The 23,590-nt window shown below is 43.2% G+C and overlaps 1 protein-coding gene across 5 annotated transcripts in view; it reads right to left on the reverse strand.

The window, feature by feature from the left end:
- Window positions 1-23,590, reverse strand: part of sphkap (SPHK1 interactor, AKAP domain containing) — a 125,275-nt gene that overhangs the window by 49,371 nt on the left and 52,314 nt on the right. For all 5 annotated transcript variants that reach the window (XM_028961149.1, XM_028961153.1, XM_028961151.1 and 2 more), the window contains one exon: window positions 18,348-18,413. In XM_028961149.1, coding sequence (XP_028816982.1) covers window positions 18,348-18,391 — 44 coding nt within the window. In that variant the 5' untranslated portion in view covers window positions 18,392-18,413. The remainder of the gene's footprint in view (window positions 1-18,347; window positions 18,414-23,590) is intronic.

A 23,590-nucleotide genomic window follows, 5' to 3' on the forward strand; every position in this document is an offset into this window, starting at 1 on the left:
GATGTGGATTAGCTTGACCCGTGCCAGTGCGTGGTGAGAGCAGTGTGAGCTGATGATTCATTGGTGCCCAGGACACAATCAGCATTATTAACACCCAACAATGGTCAATCAATTTCACCGGGATTAATGGGTTGAATTCAACTATCCTATATACTAAATAACTAAATATTCACATGACCAGCATCAGCATTACTGAAAACATCATCAGTCTATGTGAAGCCATGCCATGCCATGCCATGCGAGTGAAGGAGGGATGAAGCACAAATGCTCAACCTTTGGAAAGTAAATGTGGTTTTAATACACAAAATACCAAGGCGCGATGGCCGAAACACAAAGAAAAATCTAAATACTGTAGCACATGGAGCACAACATTAATGCAGGATGTGAGAGAGACTACCATATCCTAAACACCGTTACTTACAGACATCACCTCTGGGTGATTTGGACCCAGCACACATGTGACTAGCCCAGGACCACCGAGGAATCACACCCCAAAGCTAACTGAGAACTTCATTGGGAGAACCATTTCATACAAGTGGGTTGGTTTACAGGAAACTCTACCTTCCCCTCAAGTATCAAGCAGTAGTGATTCATAGTTTAATCAGATCTCAGCAGGTTGTGCAGTTTGGCCTGATTGCCACTGAACTAGAGCTGTAACTATCGAATATTTTTAGAATGAAGTATTCTGTTGTTTTTTTCATCAATTAATGATAGGGTGATAAACTGTTCTTTTATGTTTTCAATTATATTGATTGTGCATTATGTAGAATGAAATGCCTGTTTAAACGACCAAGCAATTGTCTGTTATTCTTTTTATTTCACCTCAACAAATACACACAGTAACATAAACTGTGAAATATGTATGAAATAAAAACTTTAATAAGTTGAATAAGTAAAGGCTATAAGTAAAGGTACAGTGTGCACAAAATGAACCCCCATTAACATGTACCAATTCACACATATCGCATACCATCTTACTGAGGAGATTCTCGAATAAAGGAAGCAAAGAAAAAACACAGTTTCATAGCTACACACAGGACCATGTCTGGCAGTAAATACATTCCAAATTATTTTATTAAATTAAAAAAAAAAACAATGTGTTTTGTTGCTGAGAAATGGCACTTATGTGTTTTTTTATGTAGGCTTATTATTAGGATCGAGTACTGTGGGTTAGTAGAGAAGTATTGCTTCTACAGCCTCTCAGATTTCAAATTCACTGTAAATTCACTCAATTTTCTCTGATGCAGTATGTTGATTCCTACACTCTGAAGTAATTTTAAGAGTGTTATGATTTAAAATAATTTATATCAATAGATCATGCAGTTGCAGCGATATATATATATATTTTTCATTAAAAAAGCCTCCAGGTCTGAACAGGTTAATCCATGTGTTCCCACTATTTTGCCTTTTCTGCCATCACAAATAAATCGTGCACCCTTCTTGTATATTTTAGTAGACTTTAGTAGACTTACATTTACATTTACAGCATTTACCCTTGGTAGTAAGTGGGGTCTTCTGGTTCATAGGCGAGTGTGTTAACCTAATACTTTACTTTAGTAGACTTTAGTAGTTTAGTAGACTTGACGCCTTTGATCGTGCCCCTTTAAATACTTGTTAATTATAACAGTCCATTTAAAACACAAATGGAACATGCTGTGAGTTATATGAAGTAAATGAAGCCTCGGTTCTAGAAAAAACACCTCGATCAGTTCGAATAATTCAAGGAATCATTTCAGCCATCATTGTGACGTTGCTCTTTTACACCAGAAACAATATCTAGACAGGAGTGTAACTATAATAGAAGACTAAACTCAAGAAATGTCATTAATTAAAGCATCGTGTATAAGCCCCCGACAATCATATTTGAAGCAAGGGTGGGGCAATAATATTATATATTGAAACAGCTACCTTGACCTACCTTTCATGACTGCAAATATTATTTTCATCAAATGGAGCAGAATGAAACTATGTAAACACAAATATGTTGTTTGAATGAATATAGTTGTTTGAATTAATATGGTTTCTACACAAGCTGTCACATGATTCCATTCATGTGACACGGAGATGAGGTAACATGACAAGATGGCCACTGCCAGTTGCTCAGTCATTGATTGGCATTCATCAACTCGACTCGGCTCCTTCCTCACCTCAACTAGTAAGATTGAAACCGGAAGAAACTTACCTGCCTCCTCTGGTCCCGCACTGGTACCATGACACTTGCAGCAACAACACCATCAATAACATTCATACCGATTCATATCTGCTTCATCTACCGTAGAGGACGCGGTGGGCAGCTACTTCCTGTTACCACTCTCTCATTAGCTGTCATCTCCTGTTCACATCTGTTCTATCACTGCTAAACACGCTCGGTCATTGCTTCACTGTCGACATTTCTCCCATTCATTCTCTATCCTGAGAACACAGAGAGAGAGAGAGAGAGAAAATGTCCCTTAATTACAACTTAATTAACGCTGCTAATTAACATGGCGGGTTAATGCAAGACCAGGTGCTGCCGCTGCTTAATCAAGGGCAATGACAGCCAACAACCTTCAACAGCAGCAGCAGAAGCGACCCCACATCTATATTTATCTAAATGACATATGCAGGCTAAACAGAAAAGAAAAAATTAAGGAGGCGTCTCAGATGCGGAGAACATGGTGTTGCTGGCCGGTGCCTTCATTATCTCTCCATTATACACCAGCAATGAGCAATACGTTAAATATCTATTAAATCAGTTCCTGTGTTTGTGTGTGTGTGTCTAAATAATGCTTTGATAATAATATCCTGTAACCTGCAGAGCTGTTCGCTGGCTGGAATGTGTGTGTGTGTATGTGTGTGTGTTGTGTAGAATGATTCATTTTTCTTTCAGCACACAAGTCACAGTGCTGCACAGGCACAAAATGCACAAAAGACTGAGGACAAAAAGGTAAAAGTATTCTTCATGTTATAACCAGTTTTGTAACGTGAAGCACTAAACCTTTCAGAAAATCATTTACTTATAAATACAATCACCATTACCTGGGAAGACAGATTTAAAAGTATTGCGCTGAGCTTTTTTTTTTGCCATTCCAACCATCTGCACAATTCAGAGTAACGCTATCCAAAATCACAAGCACTTCATCAATGACACCATAAGGTTTCACACACCAAGTGCAAAACACAGAATTGCAACAGTGAAAGACAGCAGACAAAAATCGGTTTCCCATCCCTGCAATGAAGGATGCTGCAGGATGCTTCTTCCATGTTTCTCTTCAGTCTCAGAGGTTTCTTGGATCTGGTGTTGAGGGTCCATGAGGTTGTCTGCAAATTGATTACCATTTTGAAATTCTATTTCAATCAAATTCTTACAGAATCATAATGGATTCTTGAACTTTTGTTGAAAAATGAGGGTTGATAAGGAGCACAGACTTGTAAAAACACCAGACATGATATAGCCTTTTCTAGTTGGATATGTTGTCCATAGGTTGTCAACACTGTTGTAAATACATTTACAGCCATTTACAGCCCAGTATCTTCCTTTCCCTATGGAGTCACGCCAGAAGATAACCGGTAAAAAATGACAAATACATGTCTTACTAAGTGTGCGCTTTGCAGTTGGGAAGCAGGGCAGCAGATGACACTAACAGGATGAATCAGACAAGGTTTGAAGGGGGAGGACTTTAAAAGTCCTTCAGCTCAGTCCTTTCATCTTCAAAGACTCGAATGCAAACCTAATGCTGAGTTAGAAAACTAATTTCACCTCATAGCACCAAAATTAGAATGCTTCTTCTTAAGTTCAATATCAACAACCTTCAATATCAATATCAAATGCAACGATGAGGATGGTGCATGTTGCAAGCAAGTTAAAAATACTGATTAAAAACATTCTATGATGTGATGTTTGAAGGAATCATTGCAGTTAGGTCACAAGTGCAAGCGTACATATTTAATGTAAATCAAGGTATACTACAACAGTATACTACACAGGCACCTATGTCAGAAACCACAAGACAACAGGCAGGTGTCTGCAGAATAAAATCGTTTTATGTTCTAAAAATATTCTGCAGATTTCAAACACACTTTAGAAGAGCTGAGAGGCTAGACTAGACTGCATGTGATGATAGAGTGAACTGTTTGGATGTGTCACGTGTCCCTCTGTACATTAACCTGCCAAATTATTAAAACCACCTTACTGGTAACCTTCAGGTCACCCAGGTGCCCCCAAAACATCTCAAGGCATGGACTCAAAGACAACAGCAGAAAATCCTGTCTTTTGTAATGTGGGACCTCCATGGATCCAGCAGATGCTAAATTAGATGACGAATTTGGGAATTTGGAGGCAAGTCAACATCCAGCCATCAAGGAATATCACTGACGTGAACGGCCTGTAAAACCGCAACAGTTTCTTTTCGGTTACACTTTTGGTTGACTTTCAAATGAATGGCAGAACCTGGCATGACATTGTTCATAGCATCACTGTGCCTCATTCACCTCAACTTCTGCACAGTGCATTCTACTTCCATGCACAGTCATAACCTTCAACATGATCTTAGAACCTCAGAGTATTATAGTTAATAGCACTCACCACTCAGATATCATTCCAGATATTATAGAAACAAAATCTATTTTACCAAATCAATTTTAGAGCTTCATGAAAAAATATAAAGAATAAAATCAACGCAAAAGAAAATGTTTGTGCAAAAAGCAGCACTGATGGACCTACTGCAATTCGCTGATCATCTGAACCACTCCAAGAACAATGCTATTGCCACCACCCTGCATCTGACCCTCATCCACTTGGTCAATAAGCTGAGAAGATCATCGGAGTCTCTCTTCCCTCCATTACGGACATTTACCACACACGCTGCATCAGGAAAGCCACCAGCATTGTGAAGGACTCCACACACTCGTCACACACACTCTTTACCCTCGTACCATCTGGAAAAAGGTACCGAAGCATTTGGGTCCTCACTGCTAGACTGTGCAACAGCTTCATTCCACAGGCCATCTGACACAAACACTATTTCTTATGTTCAGAACATATCTCTATTACATTTATATTGCAGCAGTATTGTTACTCTGCACCTTCATAACTTGGTTCACTCTCTCTCTCTCTCTCTCTCTCTCTCTCTCTATATATATATATATATATTGCTGTCTGTATTATTATTCTGTTATTCTTGAACTGCCTGTGTTTTCAGCTACATACATGTTAAAAAGTACATAATAAACCTGGTGCTACATGTAACATTTAACATGTTTAACATGTTATTATTACAGAATAATAATACAGACAGCAAAATATATATATATTGCTGTCTGTATTATTATTCTGTTATTCTTGAACTGCCTGTGTCCCATATTTGCACTTTATGTCCTGGTTGGTCTGTCCCTCACATGCACTTTATGTCAGTATGTAACTTTGTTTAAATGTTACATGTAGCACCAGGTTTATTATGTACTTTTTAACATGTATGTAGCTGAAAATTGCAACTCTGTCTCCTCTTAACTGAATCAAGCCAATGGACAAATTTGCCAAGCCCTGTTTACGTCTCTCAGCTGTCTTAACTTCACGCCACTCTTATGATCCTGCTTCCTTTCCTTTTTTAACGAAATACCATTGTGTGACATTTTAACATAGCAATATATACATGCAAAAAAAACAATACATTTCATTAGATTCCAAAAGCATTATAAAACAAGTGAAACATTGTAAAAAGATCTAGTACAATGGTCACAATTGCCTGTTGCCTCCCCTTTTCCTGTGTCTGTGTACTGCAGAATGTTCATATTGATATTATTACATTGTAATGTGGTCTATAAAACTCTTAATCACTTTGTGAATTACTGCTGTGAGCTTTGGCTCACATGGGAAACACCAACTGAGCTGTCATCCTTCCGGGCCTGTCCTTTTTGACCAATCCATCGATGAGCTGAAATCACATAATAAAACTCGCAACAATGGATCAATGGTGTAAATGGCAGCCGATATTCATTCCACAAGTTGATTAAATGTGCCAAGAAAAATTACGATCAGCAAATCCGCAATCAATGCTCATTAGCTTTGATTAGACGACTTGGGAGTCATCTCTCACACCATCTCATCAGATTATGACGTCCAGCCCTGTTGGTGGTGACAGGCTCCTTGTGAGCCACTCTGCCTTCATTAAGCACAGCCTCGACTGTAAAGAGCTAAAAACATCTGGGCATCAATATATTTGCCGTATGGTGACTTGCATTTGACAAAAATTTAACTGTGTTAAAAACCATTCGTGAGGCATTGTGCATGTTGCAGTGGCAGCCTGTCAGAACTACCTTCATCAACAGACTTAGTGGTGTACGCTGCTAAATTTAGCCTTACATTTTGCGCCGTACCTTCCCCCACCCCAGGCTTCCTTCTCTCCCTATTTCCCAGCATCCAGTGCAACATCCAGAATCTCAGTTTACTCTCTAAAGGATTTTCATCATGGGCAACCTCATTGATTTTATCCTCCATAGAGCAGATGAGTTTTTGAATGTCTAGTTTTCTACCCATCACTATGGCCATATCTAAAACCTGGTTTTCTCCTCTGGTCTCACTCTGAATCACAGTCGTGACTCCAAACCCCACGCGTGTAACATGCTTTTGTTACCTCCCCTCTGTCACTTCTGACCAAGTATGCACTCATCGTGTCCTGTCTATATAACTCTCTTTCGTCTTATCTGGATCAGCTGCACCCCCCAAATTTTATAATCTACTGATACAAAATTGAACAAGATCAGATAAAATCACAGGGTCAACCTGAGAGTCTCTCTGAGAAAATCGTTCACTGTAAGTCCTATAGATGCTGGCACTAGTACACTAATCATAAACACACTTGCTCTAGACATCCTAAAATCCTGATCTGCAATCAGTAAACTGGAACAACCCAATGGAGAAATTGACAGGCCCAGTTTACGTCTCTCAAAAAATTGGACAGTAGTTGTGCTGTGAGATCCAAATTTAATATCTTGTATGACTTCCTTGCGGTTGCATCCTTGCGGTTTGGCAAGGATTCATACAATTTATTAATGAAGTCATCACGAATAGCAAAGAAAGCAGTCTTGCAGGCTTCCCAGAGTTCATCAATATTCTTTGGTTTTGTCTTCCATGCTTCCTCTTTCATCCTACCCTACATGCTCAATGATGTTCATGTCTGGTGACTGGGCTGGCCAATCCTGGAGCATCTTGATCTTCTTCGCCTTGAGCTTTGATGTGGAGATGGAAGTATGTGATGGAGCACCATTCTGCTGCAGAATTTGGCCTCTTTTATGGTTGGGAATATAAAAGGTAGCTAAGATGTCTTGGTATTTCAGACTATTGATGTTGCCTTCCACCCTGCAGATCTCTCACACACCCCCATACTGGATGTAACCCCAGACCATGATTTTTTTGAATCTTGGATCCATGCGGGCTCCAGTAGGTCTCCTGCAATATTTGTGGTGACTGTGGTTAAATTCAACAGAAGATTCATCTAAAAACAAAAAAATCCACCTTCTGCCACTTTTCCAGCCTCCAATGGGCTTTACCAATATTAGAATACTTTCTGACAATTTCGTTTTGAAACTGTCACGATCTGGTCCGAAAAGGGGTTACTCCGGTCCGGGATCCGGGATCATTGTTGTCATGTGTAATGTTCCCTAATCGTTTTCACCTGTGTCAAATGTATAAAGCTGCCCTGTTTGTTCCTGTTCGCTGTCAGGTGTTTGACGTTATGTTCCGTGTTCACCCATGTCAACGTTTCGGATGTCTCCCCTGTCCTGTGATTCACCAGTAAACCCCTGTTTCGTGATGTCAGGTGAAAGCGTCCTTCATTCCTCGTCACTCTTCGTCCTCCTCTCCGTTCACCCGCCGCGTCATGCCCGCATGGACGTGACAGAAAGACCTGACCCACATTTGGACGCCACCTGACGCAGCCCCGCTGAGATCGGAGGAGCCGCGACTCGCCGGGAGGACGCCGCCAGCTTCCTTGTCCCTGGCCTTCCATGGCTTCATTCAGCAGGGTCCCGACCCCTGCCTCTCAGTCCCGTGTCTGGCGGTGTTGAAGGTGAGGAGCGGCCATTCAGCGGGGCGAGCTGGAGACTGACAGGGAGCGGCGGATGCATGCGGACGGCGGACGAGGTGCCGGTACCAAACTGGCCCGAAGCGTCTGTGCTGGAGAACCGCCGCTCGTCCATCTGGAATACCGGACCACTCATTAATTCATTTATCAGTTCTCCCTGTTCATCTCATCTTTTCTCTCCTCTAATCGATTCCACTCGATTCCTCTTGTCCATTTGAACCATTCAGACTCTGTGTACGGACTTTCCTCTGTTCGCGGTCAGGTCTTTAACGTTATGTTCTGTGTTCACCCATGTCAACGTCTCGGATGTCTCCCCTGTCCTGTGATTCACCATTAAACCCCTGTTTCGTGATGTCAGGTGATGGTGTCTTTCATTCCTCATCTCCTCGTCACTCTTCGTCCTCCTCTCCGTACACCCGCCGCGTCATGTCCACATGGACGTGACAAACTTTATTACAAAAGCTGTTGGAAATAAAATGATCCATTTATTGTAAAAAAATCTTGAATATAAATTCAGCGGCACTTCCTCCCAGAACTTTGACTACGAGTGGTACCACACCCACAGGCTCTTCAACAGTGTGGGGAGCACGTGTCTGGACCTCCAATATTGGCTGCATCTCTTCAAGTCTCTCATTTGTATTTGACTCTTCTGGAAAGGTAGGAATCTAGACTTTGTTTACTGTCTGTTTTGTAAGCTCAGTTGTAGGATTGTGTTGGAACTATCAATTGTGTGGTGTGTATTGTGTTTAAGCAGCTTCAAGTGTTGTCATCATTAACTTACTCAGGTGGTCAATCGGTGATAGTTTCATGTTCCCCAGAGGTGTAAATTAGGGGGCAGGGATTATAGTGAATGTCACTCCGCTACAGACACAGTCTGCAACATCCGTCAATCCAAACCTTGCATCTTTCCTTAATCCTCCTTTTCCATTTACAGGCTTAGGAAAACATACTCACGCTGCAGAGGCTCTGTTACCAACAACCTCATCTACCCCGCCCTGTCATCTACTTCTCAAACAAGAGTGGTAGGTGGGCTCTGGAACTGTCAATCTGCTGTTAAAAAAGTTGACTTCATCTCTGGCCTCACTTCTCTCCACTCCATAGACTTGCTGTTGCTAACAGAGACCTGGATATCCCCTCACTAGACAGCTACACCTGATGCCCTCTCCTCTGTTCTCCCACACTCCTAGGAAAACTGGGAGTGGAGGGGGTACTCCAAAACATATTCTTATCCCAACCCTCCGACTCCCCCTACCCCATCTTCCCTAACTGGTGATGATTTTGCCCACTTCTTCACTGGGAAGACTAAACAAATCTGTAAGACATTCTCAACCACAAATCCTACTCTACCCTCCAGGGTAGATTCTACAACTGCACTGAATCAGATTTCTAAACTCACATCAGATGAAATCATTCAGATTATATCTACAGGCAATCCAACCAACTGTCCACTAGATCCAATCCCTTCCGTAATGTTCCAAACCATCTCTCCTGACCTCATCCATTTCAATTCTTATAACATAAACTTCCGAACAGCTCATTCTACTGAGACTGCCCTTATGGCTGTTTCTGAGAAGCTGCATGTGGCCAGATTGTCCTCTGTCCTCATTCTCCATGACCTCTTTGCAGCATTTGACACAATTAACCACAAGACACTTTGGTCTCCCGTGAAGAGGCTTGGAATTCAGGGCTCAGCATGGCAGTGGTATGCTTCCTACCTTGATGAGCGATCTTACCAAGTGACTTGGAAAGGATCCACCTCTGCCTCACGTAGACTTTCCACTGGTGTCCCTCAAGGCTCAGTTCTAGGTCCTCTCTTTTTCTCCCTCTACACGACATAACTTTGTGAGGTAATTCGCTCACATGGGTTATCCTACCACTGCTAACTATCCTCCCTCAGATCTTCAACCTCCCCAAATTCTCCCACACCACCCCACTGCTACGTTCCCTCCATTGGCTCCCAGTAGCAGCACGCATCAGATTCAAAATACTGATGCTGGCCTACAAAGCCAAACATGGAGTAGCAACATCCTACCTCACAACCCTTATTACACCTCGCACTGCACCTTGTATACTCAAAGCCTCGAGTACAGCTAATCTAATATTTAGAATAACATTTAAAAGATTGTATTCATAGTTGTGGGTCCTAGTGAACCAGAACTGATCACTTCATTGATTGTAACATGGAAGCACGTTGTAAGTCGCTCTGGATAAGGGTGTCTGCCAAATGCCTTAAATGTAAATGTTTTGTGTTCCTGCATTGTGTCATGCCATGGCTGAGTGAAAATGGACAGGCTTAAGCACTTGAAATTTTTAAGGTAAGTATTTCTTTTATATATATATATATACCTGGTTCTTTGAGTTTATATAAGGGTTATATACTGGTTCTTTGAGTTTGTTGCTTGTTTGTTTTTGGCCAATTTGCTGTTCTCTTTATATATATATATATAAAGAGAACAGCAAATTGGCCAAAAACAAACTCAAAGAACCAGTAGCATGTGACTAACCAACAGCACACATCCACATCAATGCAGGAAAAACTGCTGCCAATTGGCTTACACAGATGGTGCCTGTGCAACTAATTACTGAGTCCTGATCACTCACAGCTTCCGCTCATTAGGATCAAGTGATCAGGACCCAATAATCAGTTGAATAGGTACTGTCTGTGTAAGCCCAGTGTCACCTGGGCATCACACTTTCTTAAGCAAACCAAACCAAATAAAAAATTAAAAGCCTGGATCTCTGTCAATGATTTGTTTTAACTATTCCAATCTGTCTCTCACACAATATAGTGCAAAAACAACACATTCTGATTAAAGTGTGTGGTATGATTAGCTGCTGTTTCCAGAAACATTTTAATATAGAAAGAACTACATTAAACACATTTCATTAGATTTCAGAAGCATTAATTTTGAGACAACTGAAATGTTGTAAAAAGATTAAGTACAATGCTCACAATTAAACTCATCCAGTTCGTGACACATCAACCCAGAAGGGATTTGTACAAACAGTAATGTATCTTTACTCCTATTACACAGCCGTCATCCTGTTACCTTTCAGACAGGAGACCGCCAGTTCCCTCCTGTTTTCCTGTGTCTGTGTACTGCAGAATGTTCATGTTCATATTATTACATTGTAATGTGGTCTTAATCACTCTGTGAATTACTGCTGTGAGCTTTGGCTCACATGGGAAGCACCGGCTGAGCAGCCATCCATCCGAGCCTGTCATTTATGACCAATCCGCATAAAAATCACATAATAAAACTCGCAACAATGGATCAATGGTGTAAATGGCAGCCGATATTCATGCCACAAGTTGATTAAATGTGTCTAGAAAAATTATGGCCATCAAATCTGCAATCAATGTTCATTAGATTTGATTAGACAACAGGGGAGTGATCTCTCACACCATCTCATCAGATTATGACGTCCAGCCCCGTTGCTGAGAATAAGCTCCTGGTGCCACTTGGCCTTGACTGTAAAAAATGAAAAATATCTTTACAGCAACAAATTTGCAGTATGGTGATATATGACAAATATCTGCCCAAACCCTGTCTCCTTGTTTCCAAGCATCCGGCATGAGCCCAATATTTTCGATGTTGTCCATATCATTTATTAAAATCTGCGTTGGAGGCAAGAGGAGCCCTTTCTTGTTGCTCCAGGAGCCATGAAATGACACAGGGTAACGGTTTGGCACAAAGCACAGCCGAATGAGTCCCAGCAGGGAGCTTTAATCTGGTGTGGGGGCTGGCGGATCAGTCAGATGCACTGGTGACTCATGCCAAACACACAATTTTTTGTGTTTAATTACAGATGTTCAATTTCCATAAAATGCTTTTTTTTAAATGCTTCTGGGCTTGTGAGCCTACCTGTGTGTTATGCCTTTTAGAGACTGCAATTTCAGCAAACCTATAAGATTCTTACAAATCATAATCTATGAACTTGGATATGTATGTAGGCTGTACACTAGCATGCGTAAACAGAACAAGCGGTGGCTATCATCCCATTGGCTAGTCTGTGCGAAGAGGTCCTAGCAGCACACATTGTGACATGGGGACCCTACATTTCTGAGTGTCACTAAATGATAACAGGTTAACTTTGGTCATAAGACAACAGCCTTCTTTCCCACAGCATTGTGTAATCACCATTTAGGAGCCACAACGAAAGATATCACCACTATTTCACAATATTGCATCTTTAAAAACAAGATTGGAATATATATTGTTAAAATGGGCAAATGTGGTGTGTACAAATTTTGACATGGTTGTTTCAATGTGGAAGAAATAAAAAGTAATGCTTTTGTTAGATTCAAATGTATAAGCATTTGTTACATAAATGTGTGATTCTGTCCTCTTTTTTTTAATTGTTTGGTGCTCCATTTAATGGAAAAGGGAGGTAGAACATGAAAGAAAATTAAATTTGAACAAATCCTCTTAATCACGACAGCATCATAAAGTGAAGTGATTGTCATTGTGATACTTGACATACAGCTTCATACAGCTACAAAACGTGGCACCTTTTAATGACCCAGGGAACTGAGCAACAGGCACTTAATTAAATCTTCAATTCTCCAACAGCATCACCCCAACTGAGAAGAAAACCCCATCAAGTCACACATCTGTAAAGCCCTCCATATTATTCATACCTGAATACCGGTTTGAGAGCGAGAGTGACACAGCGAGAGGAACAAACAGGGGGAGAAGGCCATGGAAGTCCATGTGACCTTGATGCTGTAACCCGTATTTGCAAACAGATCAGACATGTCAGCTGGCTGTGACACAAATGTGTCCCCACACCAGACTGTTATGTGAAACGCCATCCAAAAGCCATTAATGTGCTTGGAAAGGCTAAAAATAACTGCTGTGTTCTGATAGCATAACAGCAGGAGGGAGCGTCCACTCTTGTCAGAGGACAAATATTACACCATGAATTCAAAGGACCACTCTGTTTAGTACACCAGGGTGATGGACACGCATACACACACACACACACACACACACACACACACAGAAACACTCTGATTTGATCCGATAAACCGTGTTTATGTCTATATTAAATAAGACAGGGTTGGTGTGTGCAGGAAGCGAAACCTGATAAAATTCAACTTTTCAGCAGCTTCAGTCGTTTCATGTGTGTGTCTGTTTATACTTAATATGTGCATTTCATCATCACACAGTTTGAAATTCCAGTACAAATCTAGACAGCTTTAAGATGCCAATCAATGAGAGTCTAGACGCCCGTCTCCCTGCAGTAAAAACCTCCAGCAAAACGAGCAGACACAGCTCTAAAACTGTCAATGTGTAACAAAGAACACAAAACTCTCAGATAAGTCTAACACAGGGTTTTGTCAAATACACGAACACCTCATGTCATCAGACCTACTACACATAGTACACAGAGACAAAAAAAAAAACGAAACACACAAGCATCTCCCAGCATCTGTTCCACATCTGCTCCACAAACTCACTTCAGTTTCCGCAGTTAGCAACACATCTGCTGTAACAACTGAGCTGCAATTTTATTGATTTATAACACCATAATGTCATAATGAAGGTTGGATTGACTCTAGTAGAGGCTAGTAGACCAACACATTAACTAATTAAAGAAAAAGAATTAGATAAATGTATTTGCCAGAGGAAAAACTGAGTAATTAATGTTACTCCTTGGCTACAGTTAATTAAAGCAATATCAGCATGAATATATGCACATTTCACAAGGCATAAAAATGAATATTGATTCTTATCAGAGTTTTGTTTTAATCTTACATCATAATAACTGCAGGTATATTACATTGGTTTATATAGGTACTGATTAGACCATTTAAAATGAATTTTTGAGGCCCACTTCAACCATGTTTCTGGTTGCATGTGTCAGGATCCGGTCCGAAATGGGGTTACTCCGGTCCAGGATCCGGACCGGAGTTTCATTGTTGTCATGTGTAATGTTCCCTAATCGTTTTCACCTGTGTCAAATGTATAAAGCTGCCCTGTTCGTTTCTGTTTGCTGTCAGGTCTTTGACGTTATGTTCCGTGTTCACCAGTGTCCATGTCTCAGATGTCTCCCGTCCGGTGATTCACCATTAAAACCCCTGTTTCGTGATGTCAGGTGAAAGCGTCCTTCATTCCTCGTCATTCCTCGTCACTCTTCGTCCTCCTCTCCGTTGACCCGCCGCGTCATGCCCGCATGGACGTGACAGCATGTTGCCCACTTTCCCACACTGTACTCGCATCAAAATAACAAACCACTCTGTACTCTGGTTAAAATGAGTTGGGGCTGAGCACTGTGGTGCCCAGGTGACCCTGGACTAGCCAGGTTCCACCCATTCACATGTGTGCTGGGTCCTAATCACCCACAAGTATTGCCTGGAAGAAAAGATATCAATTTACCGGCACCCGCACAGCACTGTCTAACACAAGATTTCCACCAATCATTCCACGAGGAAGCGACCATGATCCGAGGAGGTGGACACATGCTCGACAAAAGTGAAGACTAGTGGGGTCAAGAAGGGGGTTTAGAATTCAATAATGTACTTAAAGGTCCCCTGACATAGGTCTTGTTGGTCCCCTAATACTGTATCTGAAGTCTCCTTCTGAAATTCAGCCTTGGTGCAAAATTACAGCCACTTTGACCCAGGACTGTGTCTGTAGCTTTAAATGCTAATGAGGAGGAGAGAGGCGGGACGTGGAGAAAGGGTCTATAGAAGTTGCGGGGGCATTCGTGTTTGGCGCGAACAGGAATATTTGTCTTTTTAGAAGAAGAAATAAAATTAACCCACTGAGTCTCACGTAACTAAAAAAAATACATTTGTGCTCAGTTTTATATCTGATCACCAAGCCAGAGCAATGCTTCACATGTTTGGAAGCCATGATGGTTGGTGGAGTTACTTTTTTAGGGGAGGGGTTAGAAATTCTCTGGGTGGGAATGCATGAGAAACAGAAGGTAACCTTACCCTTTATGACGACATAAGGGGACAAATCCCAAATCCGACCATCTGAGCTGCTGCTCTTTGAACGGTGAAGTAGAATGGCCAAATCACTCTTTACACCTATCACCATTTCTAGCCACTGCAGGACCATACACAGGCTGGGGGAACTAAAAATTATGTTAAATAATCTCACAAAGTGAAATTTTCATTATAGGGTCTTTAATCATGTAATTTGCAATCAATCAGTTTTCAGTATGTGTGAGTGTATTTGTGTATTTTTACTCTATTTGCAGCCATTAAGCCAGTGAACAGTGAAAAACACCCGAATGGACCTCACCACACTTGAGGTACAGCTCAAGATCAATTCTGTAGTAACTGCATGATGAGATGCAAGGCTCTAAACACAAAAGAATTTTGGTCTCCAAGCCAACAGTTCACCCATTACACTCTCCTATGGCTGCACAACTAATAAAATTTTAATCATGATTTTGGCTGACTCTATTAAATAAAGATTTCGTCACTAAATCCTTAGGCCTGTGGTATATTTCTGTTTCTTGCCGGGATGACCCATGTGACTTCCGGGGGTACGAGGTTGACACGGACGACGACCAGGATGACGGCGTTTGGGCGGTCGGTGCCGGGATGGCTCCGCCCATGTCCCTCCCAGCAGTGTGAGGACAGCTGGTGGAAGAGGGCGACGGGAGGTCGCCAGCCACCAACTGCGCTGCCAGGACTGCCACGAAGGGAATCCTCCATTCCAGCTCCGGTCGCCGACCTGCCTTCCCTCTGTCCGGACGTTCCCCAGCTGAGCGGCAGCGCAGCACCAGCGCCCCCACCTGCTGGAGAAGATGTCCACCCCCCTCCACACCACACACCCACCACCATCTCCTGCGACGTGCCCAGCCCCGTGTGGGACAGCCCAATTGCCCCGGGACCCTGCAGTGGGGCAGCAGACACAGCTGAGATCACCACCATTCTCGCGTGTCTAACGGGATCAGCATGGGGCTGGAGCACAGCCCTCTGGCAGCAGGGAGAGACCGACAGGAGTTTTCGGGACTTCCAGCAGAGACTGAGGGCAGAGTTTGATCGGCCAGAGCCTGAGCCAGGGATCGAACTCTGCCCCTCCACCACATCCAGCACCAGTCAGGATCCGGGGCAAGAAGACCAAGCACTGGCGGGTGACAAGCAGGTCGCGCCTCCCGAGATCCTGGCTGTGCCCCCTGAGGAGGTCCCGGAGAGCCCAGAGAGGGAGCCAGACGACCCTCTCTTCTGTCTGTCTCTGTCTGTGTGTGTGTGCGTGGCATATGTGTCCGTATGTCGCCCCCACTTCCCCTCTTTGTGTCCACCAGATGGCGACCCAGCCGCGGCGCCAAACCCCAGGGAGGAGGTTCCTGACCCGAATGTGCTGGTCCAAGATGAGGTGGACGAGCCCCAAGGTAACCCTAAGTCCAGCCGGGGGGGGTTCTCCCGCAAAGAATTTTTTTGGGGGGTGCAGTTCAGGTTGGGGGCTCCTCCTGAGGGGAGGGTAGGTGGGGAAGCGATTGAGCTGGGTCCTCCGGTAGCCGGTGAGGAGCGCGGGCCAGGCATGGGCCTGTGTCCGCCTCCAGAGGGGTGGAGCGCCATAGAGACCCCTGGTTGACATGAGGACCCAGCTGGGACAGGCAGGAGGAGGGCCTGCTTGTCCCAACGGACGCAGAGGGGGCTAGCCGGATGGTCTGGCAATGCCCCCCCCTTGGCACCAGGGCTGTGCAGCAAGAGGGGCTGCATGGTCCTAGAAGGCACCAGCCTGGGGTGCCTGGAACAGTCGCCGGAGGCTCCGGGGCAAGAAACGTTGAGGGGATGTGCGGAGACAGGGCCCGCACGTACCCGGATGGATCGGCCCTGATTTTTCTGTGCAGGTCCGAGGGTCTGGGGCCGCCACGTGGGACCTCGCCGGGGAGCCAGCCCGAGGGACCGGGGCCGCCACGCTTGACCTCGCCAGGGAGCCAGCCCGAGGGACCGGGGCCGCCACGCCTGACCTCGCCGGGGAGCCAGCCCAAGGGACCGGAGCCGCCACGCCTGACCTCGCCGGGGAGCCAGCCCAAGGGACCGGTACCTCCAAAGGGAGGATACAGCAGGGCAGGAGCCCTGTGGTTGCCGCCGTCCGCCCCGACTGATGGTACTGCTGGGGGTCCGAGGACGTAGCCCTTGGAGGGGGGGTTCTGTCAGGATTGACTGCAGCTGGTCTCAACACCGGTGGCCAATCCTGACGGTGCATATAGACCGCAGAATTCCGCCCCTTCCGAAGGTACGACATTTTAGTGGACCTTAGTGCACGTATGTAAGGTTGTGTATTTTTTAGCTCTGGCAATCGCCACACGCCTGCGGGCTCGTTTGAGTTCTCCTCTTTTATTGACCGTTCTTGGCCACCGCGCCTTTGTTTATTTGTGTTTATTGTTTGTTTATTAATAAAACCCCTTCCCAGCATGTCAGACCTCTGCGCTTCCTTCCCCCGTAAGTCCGTAGTCGTGACATTGTCATTGTAATGAGGGTAATGGTTTTTGGATAAATGAACACCATTAACGTCAACAGCACTGAAATCCTAACCCCACCTACAGCTGTAAATCAGTAAACACAGACTTCCGGTCTATAGTATCTATCATTTCCATAGGATACGCTGCTTGTAAACCTTTTTCGGTGATTGGTAAAAGTGTTTCACATGTTGCAAATAGTTTTTCTTAAGTGTTCATTTTTAATGAAATGTTGATTTGATTTGCAATTCTTATCCACCCTCGACAGGTTATGCGTAAATGGATGCTGAGCAGGTGAATTAGAGGCTAGACTCTTGCGATTATGTTTCACTCTTAGTCTAGCACTCGTAGCACGCAAAGAAGGACAGGCTTTTTATTCGGGCCAAATTCTGTCGAGCTCAGGTTGGGTCAGGCCTAAGTTGGGTGCTACCTACCCAACTTACCTAGTTTCGTCTCTGGTCATGATGGTCAGAAGACATTAACCTTCTGATATTGTTTGCTGTGATTAAGCATCAAGGAAGTCATCAAGAAACAATGACCCGACGGTGAACTTTCACAAACATGGCAGCTTTATACAGTCAGACACAAGTGAAAACAATCAGGAAATATAATACAGGACGGACATGAAGTAAGCCCTGCCGGAGCGGATCATGACCAAAACAAGTGTTGACCACAGGTCTGTATTTCATATGACTGACACATTCATGTGTTTTTGATTTGAAGAAAACTGATAAAGGGATATTATGTGGTTTTAGTTGCTGAGGTTAGATTTAGGTTTGGTCTTGTAACATAGAGGTGGCAACATTTTTTTTAACATGTTTGTGTAAGTGTTTGTATGCAAATGTCCTCTCCTACCGCTCAGTGAAGTGCCTCAGTACAGTGAACAGGTTGCTCAACATCTTCCTCCTTCACAGCTGGAGTCTGTACATAAAAAACATAGCATCAGTGTTAACATCATGAGTGTGTGCTTCTGTGTATGTGTGTGTGTGTGTGTGTGTGTGAGAGAGAGAGAGAGAGAGAGAGAGAGAGAAAACAAAACAGCAAAACAAAATCATGTGACTGGGAGATTTGTGTGCATATTGTGTGTGTGTGTGTGTGTGTGTGTGTGTATTCTATGACCTAAGGGTGCAGTCGTTTATTAACACATGCAGTGAATGAACATAAGTCAATATTTGGTGTGATGAGCCTTTAACAATTTTTCTACTGTAGGTATGGTTTCATCCACAACTAAACACAGATATTCTCCTCAAATTCACCTCTATATTCACTGCTCACACCTCCCCACCATTGTTGCCTTGTTCCCACTCACCCACCTTCTGATGACCTCATCACACAATTCACCACATAAGGACCAAGATTGATGATCCTTGCACTGTGTATGCCAGTCACACTGTGTAGTACTTGTAGTACCCTGTTTTGGTGTTGCAACCCCCCTTTTTTGAGAACCTATTTAGGACCTTTTTCTGAATAAAACCAGTGATGCATATGCACTAGGGTCCTTATTATTTTATCTAAGTGTGACTCAATCATGCCATCACTTCCAGGGCTGCTTGTTGTGTTGCAGATGGTTCTTAATGACATTGGCTGCATGTTTGGGGCTGTTGTCCAGCTGCAGTATGAATTGGGGCCAATGATACACCAACCCGAAGGTGCTCATGATGCATAAGTATGTGCCTGTATTTCTCAGTATCAAGGATACTATTAATCAAGGTAAAATCTCCAAGTTAATTTGCAGAAATGCAGCCCAAAACATGCAAGGAACCTCCAGTATGCTACAGACAATCATTATTGTCCAGCTCTCCAGGACTTCAGCAAACCAACTGCCTTCTGCTACAGCCAAATATTTCAGACAGTGGCATTTTCTGCTAACCAGTTCCTGTGTTTTCTCCAGACAATGGATAGATATAGTCTCCAGGTAAGGATGTTCATATCGATCCTAAATATCGATGCTATTGATACCAAGCTGTTATAAGTATTGGATTGATACTAGCACAATGGTATCAATACTTCTATTTCTGTACCTCGTTCCAAATGTGTTGGTAGAAACACATCAACTTGACTCAGTGATGTCCCAGAAAGGGGCGGCTCCAGCCTGTTTGGTGCCCTGTGCGAGCATCAACCCCGCCTCTCAGTCGCTCAGTACCCAAGACAAACACCCACCACACTTATTAGTTTGACTTTTTAAATCACATTAAGTTTTTGTATAAAGTATCAGTATTGGATCAGTATCACTGAAACCAACCTGCATTTTACTTGGTATCAGATTGAAAAAGAAAACTGAGCTGATGACAATGCTGGACATCTTCTGATTTTTAAGGTAAATAAGCTTTTTTCTTCATCTTCCTGGGCATCTACCTCCTGCTTACCATCCTCTACCCATTTCTTTGTGCTTCTTCAAAAGAGACTGAATATCACGTCTGAAATATTAGTCTGGGAACGGCCCTGCAGTTTATAACTACCTTGTGTGTGGCTTGTTTCATTTAACATTTACATTTAAGGCATTTGGCAGACGCCCTTATCCAGAGCGACTTACAACATGCTTCCATGTTACCATCAATGAAATGATCAGTTCTGGTTCACTAGGACCCCAACTATGAATAAAATCTTTTTATTCACTCTGTTGTAGTTTCTAAACATAAGTCAGACAATAAGAAGGTTACAAGTTCATCTAAATATTCTCTAAAGAGGAAGGTCTTGAGCTGTCGTTTGAAGGTGCTCAGTGACTGAGCTGTTCTGACCTCCAGGGGAAGTTCATTCCACCACCGAGGGGCCAAGACTGAGAAGAGTCTTTCATGAAACTATCTTCCACAACCTCATGTTGGACTTACATTGTAAGTCGCTCTGGATAAGGGCGTCTGCCAAATGCCGTAAACGTAAATGATGTAAATGGTAGCAGAGTTTGGCATTGACAAAAATCATTTGCTTTTACTTTTTTTCCCCATTTGATTTTTCATTTAGCATTTTTGAAATTTTAAATAATTTACACAGCACTGTTGTGTTGTGGGAGCTGTATTGTGTTGCAGTGGTGTAGTAATGTTCCATTTTTCTGAGCTTTCTGTACAGTGATATGGTGCAAATCAAGTTGCGGTGAGGTTGAGTTCCTGGCAGCTGACTGATCAGTACTAGATCATGAACACACACACATACACACACACATTGAAAGGAATCCCTCAATAACACAATGAAAACTTTTAGAGACTTTGATCTTTTGGTCGTTAGAGATTGAGAAGGAGAGACAGATTTAGAGAGAAAAAAATAGTGTGTGTGTGTGTGTGTGTAAATGGAAATAATTCAGGATTCTGTAGTCATTTTAAAATGACACTTCTGAAATGTGCATGATGTTTTATATCTCATGCTGTGACATCTTGTATGAAGGATTATGTAAGTCAACTACGTACGCTCTCTCTGCATCATACAATACTGTTTATGATGTATGGAATTTACCACAAGGAAAAAAATGAAAAAAAGTATGTCTTATCTATTTAAGATATGCATATGATATATTACTGTTACTCTTAACCTTCGTCATTTCCCGCCCTAGTCCGTATTTATTGTTTTTGACTGGTCTGCCCTTTCATGCTTCTTCTCTCTGTTTATCTGTCTCTCTCTCTGCCCTTTTTTCATCTCTCTGTCACTCCACCCCCCTCTACTTTCTGTACTCAGGCCTGTTTTAAAGCTTCATGCTGTCTCGCCCCGCGGCTCTCAGATGCCTGATTCAGCGCAGCCCCCCGCCATCTGCTAGGCTCCAGCAGCACAATTCAGCACAATGCCTCAGTGGTCAGCTCCACACCTGATCTAGTGTTCCACCCTGGTAGAGCCATTTCCCGAAGAAAGAAACCCTGATTATTGTTTTTCCTCTTCAACCAATCTAACTTCATGTTAATCACACATATTTTCTGGGCTGTGATATTCTGTAAAATTAACTTTACCATGAGATTTGTGCTCAGGTTTCAGCTACTTAGACACACAGACAAATACACTATGAAGTGGGAAGGTATGTGACGTGTATGACAAGGCAGCAACACCCTGTCTCCATTTATGTGATCCTCCCACATGCGCTAATTACCCAGGAGCCTCAGCAGGACCCACAGTAGCAAAATGGCTTCCTGTCGAAGAAAATCAACTTCCAGTCACTAATTACAGGTCCAGCCCACCTCGGGTACCTGGTTGGAGGTCATTACTCATTAGGCTATGACCACCCTCTATGAATGTCCATTTCTCTGTGGCAGTGGTTTTAATGGGAATGACTTAATGGTATTGCATAAAACAATCTCAGAGGTTTAAGATGACTGAAATTGAGTATGCATTTTGACTGCCATAGAGAAGAGTCAAGGTGCAGTTTTAGTGAGCTACAAGCCCGAAGTGGCTTTGGGGCTGCATGGGATGACGGTTCTTTACCTTCACTGTGATGTCAGATGAGTTGCTGTGAGTGCCTGATGTGGATGGCAGTGCGCTGTGTTGGAAGTAGTGTCTCATAATATAGTCACATATTGATAATATATTTGTACACTGTGTCTTTTGTGCACTATACTCCTTGTTGCTGTTGCCCTCTGAAATGTCTTTATTTGCATGGCTGCTTAATATTAAGAGCCAAAAAAATTGCTAAAGCATGAATGCACCAACAGTTAAAACAGGGTAATGTTTATGGCTTCTTTGGCAGATTATAATCACCTTCTTGAAATCAGTTTGACTGTAGAAGTGGAACAGTACTGAATGGCATTGTTACAACATGAATGTTTATTACAACAATAGGAAATAGCAGAAGACCCTCCTCATCGGCCTTTTCCATTGCATGTAATTGACTCAACTTGACCAGAATCCATGCTCCATGCTCAAACGTGAAACTAGATAGCTAATATGTACAATATCTATACACAACCACTGGGATGGACCTGCATTTTACTCCTAGATCTGCTGTCCTTTCTGCTCTGTATATAAGGTCAGGGGCGTAGTGAGAGAATTACAAACAGCGCCACGGCACTTGCTCTGCTTCCAATTCATTCCATCTAATGAGAGGAGGGAGTAATGAGAGGAACATGTGACCTTGTGCATATGAAACTGGGAACGCAAGAGAGAAAAATACTGAGGCCATGTGGAAGGGAACGTCTAGGAGGGGGAGACAACCTCCAGGTCGGACTTTGTGTTTGTAATTATTCTAATTAGTTTGGGGATTACACTGCTTATCACACTGTAGCTCAGACACACACAACACCCAGAGCAGCCCACTTACTCGCACACACGCACACTAATATCTGAACTCCACACATGCAGTCCACACATGTGTCTGATTCGAGATCAGAGAGGCTCTCACAGCATTGTCTGCTGTGCCCTTTTCTAAACTGGGCTCCAGCAGGAAATTTCAACTGAGGGTTCAAATTCTTTAAACATCCTGTTATTGAATAATTACTCAGGTGAAAGTATCAATTGGAAAAATGAATGTGACACTAATTAGGCCCATAGTCGTTACTGTGGTAATAAACAGCGCGGACAGACTCAGGTTGCCCTTTGGTGCAGAGATTGATCTTTGGGGTCTTTGTAATGGTCTTACAGTCTATATTTAAGCTCTACCTATCAAATTAATACGTCAACAAAAGGTTACAGGCAGAAAAACTGGATATTAAATTGCACAAGACTTGTGTAGTTCTAAAGTCAAAGTGAAGTGATTGTCATTGTGATACACAGCACACAGTGACATTTAACCCATCACCCTGAGTGAGCAGTGGGCAGCCATGACAGGCGCCCGGGGAGCAGTGTGTGGAGATGGTGCTTTGCTCAGTGGCACCTCAGTGGCACCCTGGCGCTTCGAGAACGGGGCCGCTTCCTTAACCGCTAGGCCACCACTGCCCTGGTTTAGCAGGAGGAAGGAAGTGAGAAAACAGTAGGTAGAAAGTGATGCACATTTCATGCACTTACATGAGTATTCATATCTGATGATATTCTGAATGATATTAATCTGTGTTATACTGTTATATAACTGCAACAGAAGGAGTGTCAAATTCCATCTGACCTTTCTGTGAACCCTGAGTGCACCTCTGAATCTCAACCTCACTTCACTTCTCCTCTCTGGCCTCTATTCAGTGCTCAGTGAAGCTGGAGGT

This window comes from Denticeps clupeoides, chromosome 19 (genome assembly GCF_900700375.1).
Source record: "Denticeps clupeoides chromosome 19, fDenClu1.1, whole genome shotgun sequence".
Lineage (NCBI taxonomy): Eukaryota > Metazoa > Chordata > Actinopteri > Clupeiformes > Denticipitidae > Denticeps > Denticeps clupeoides.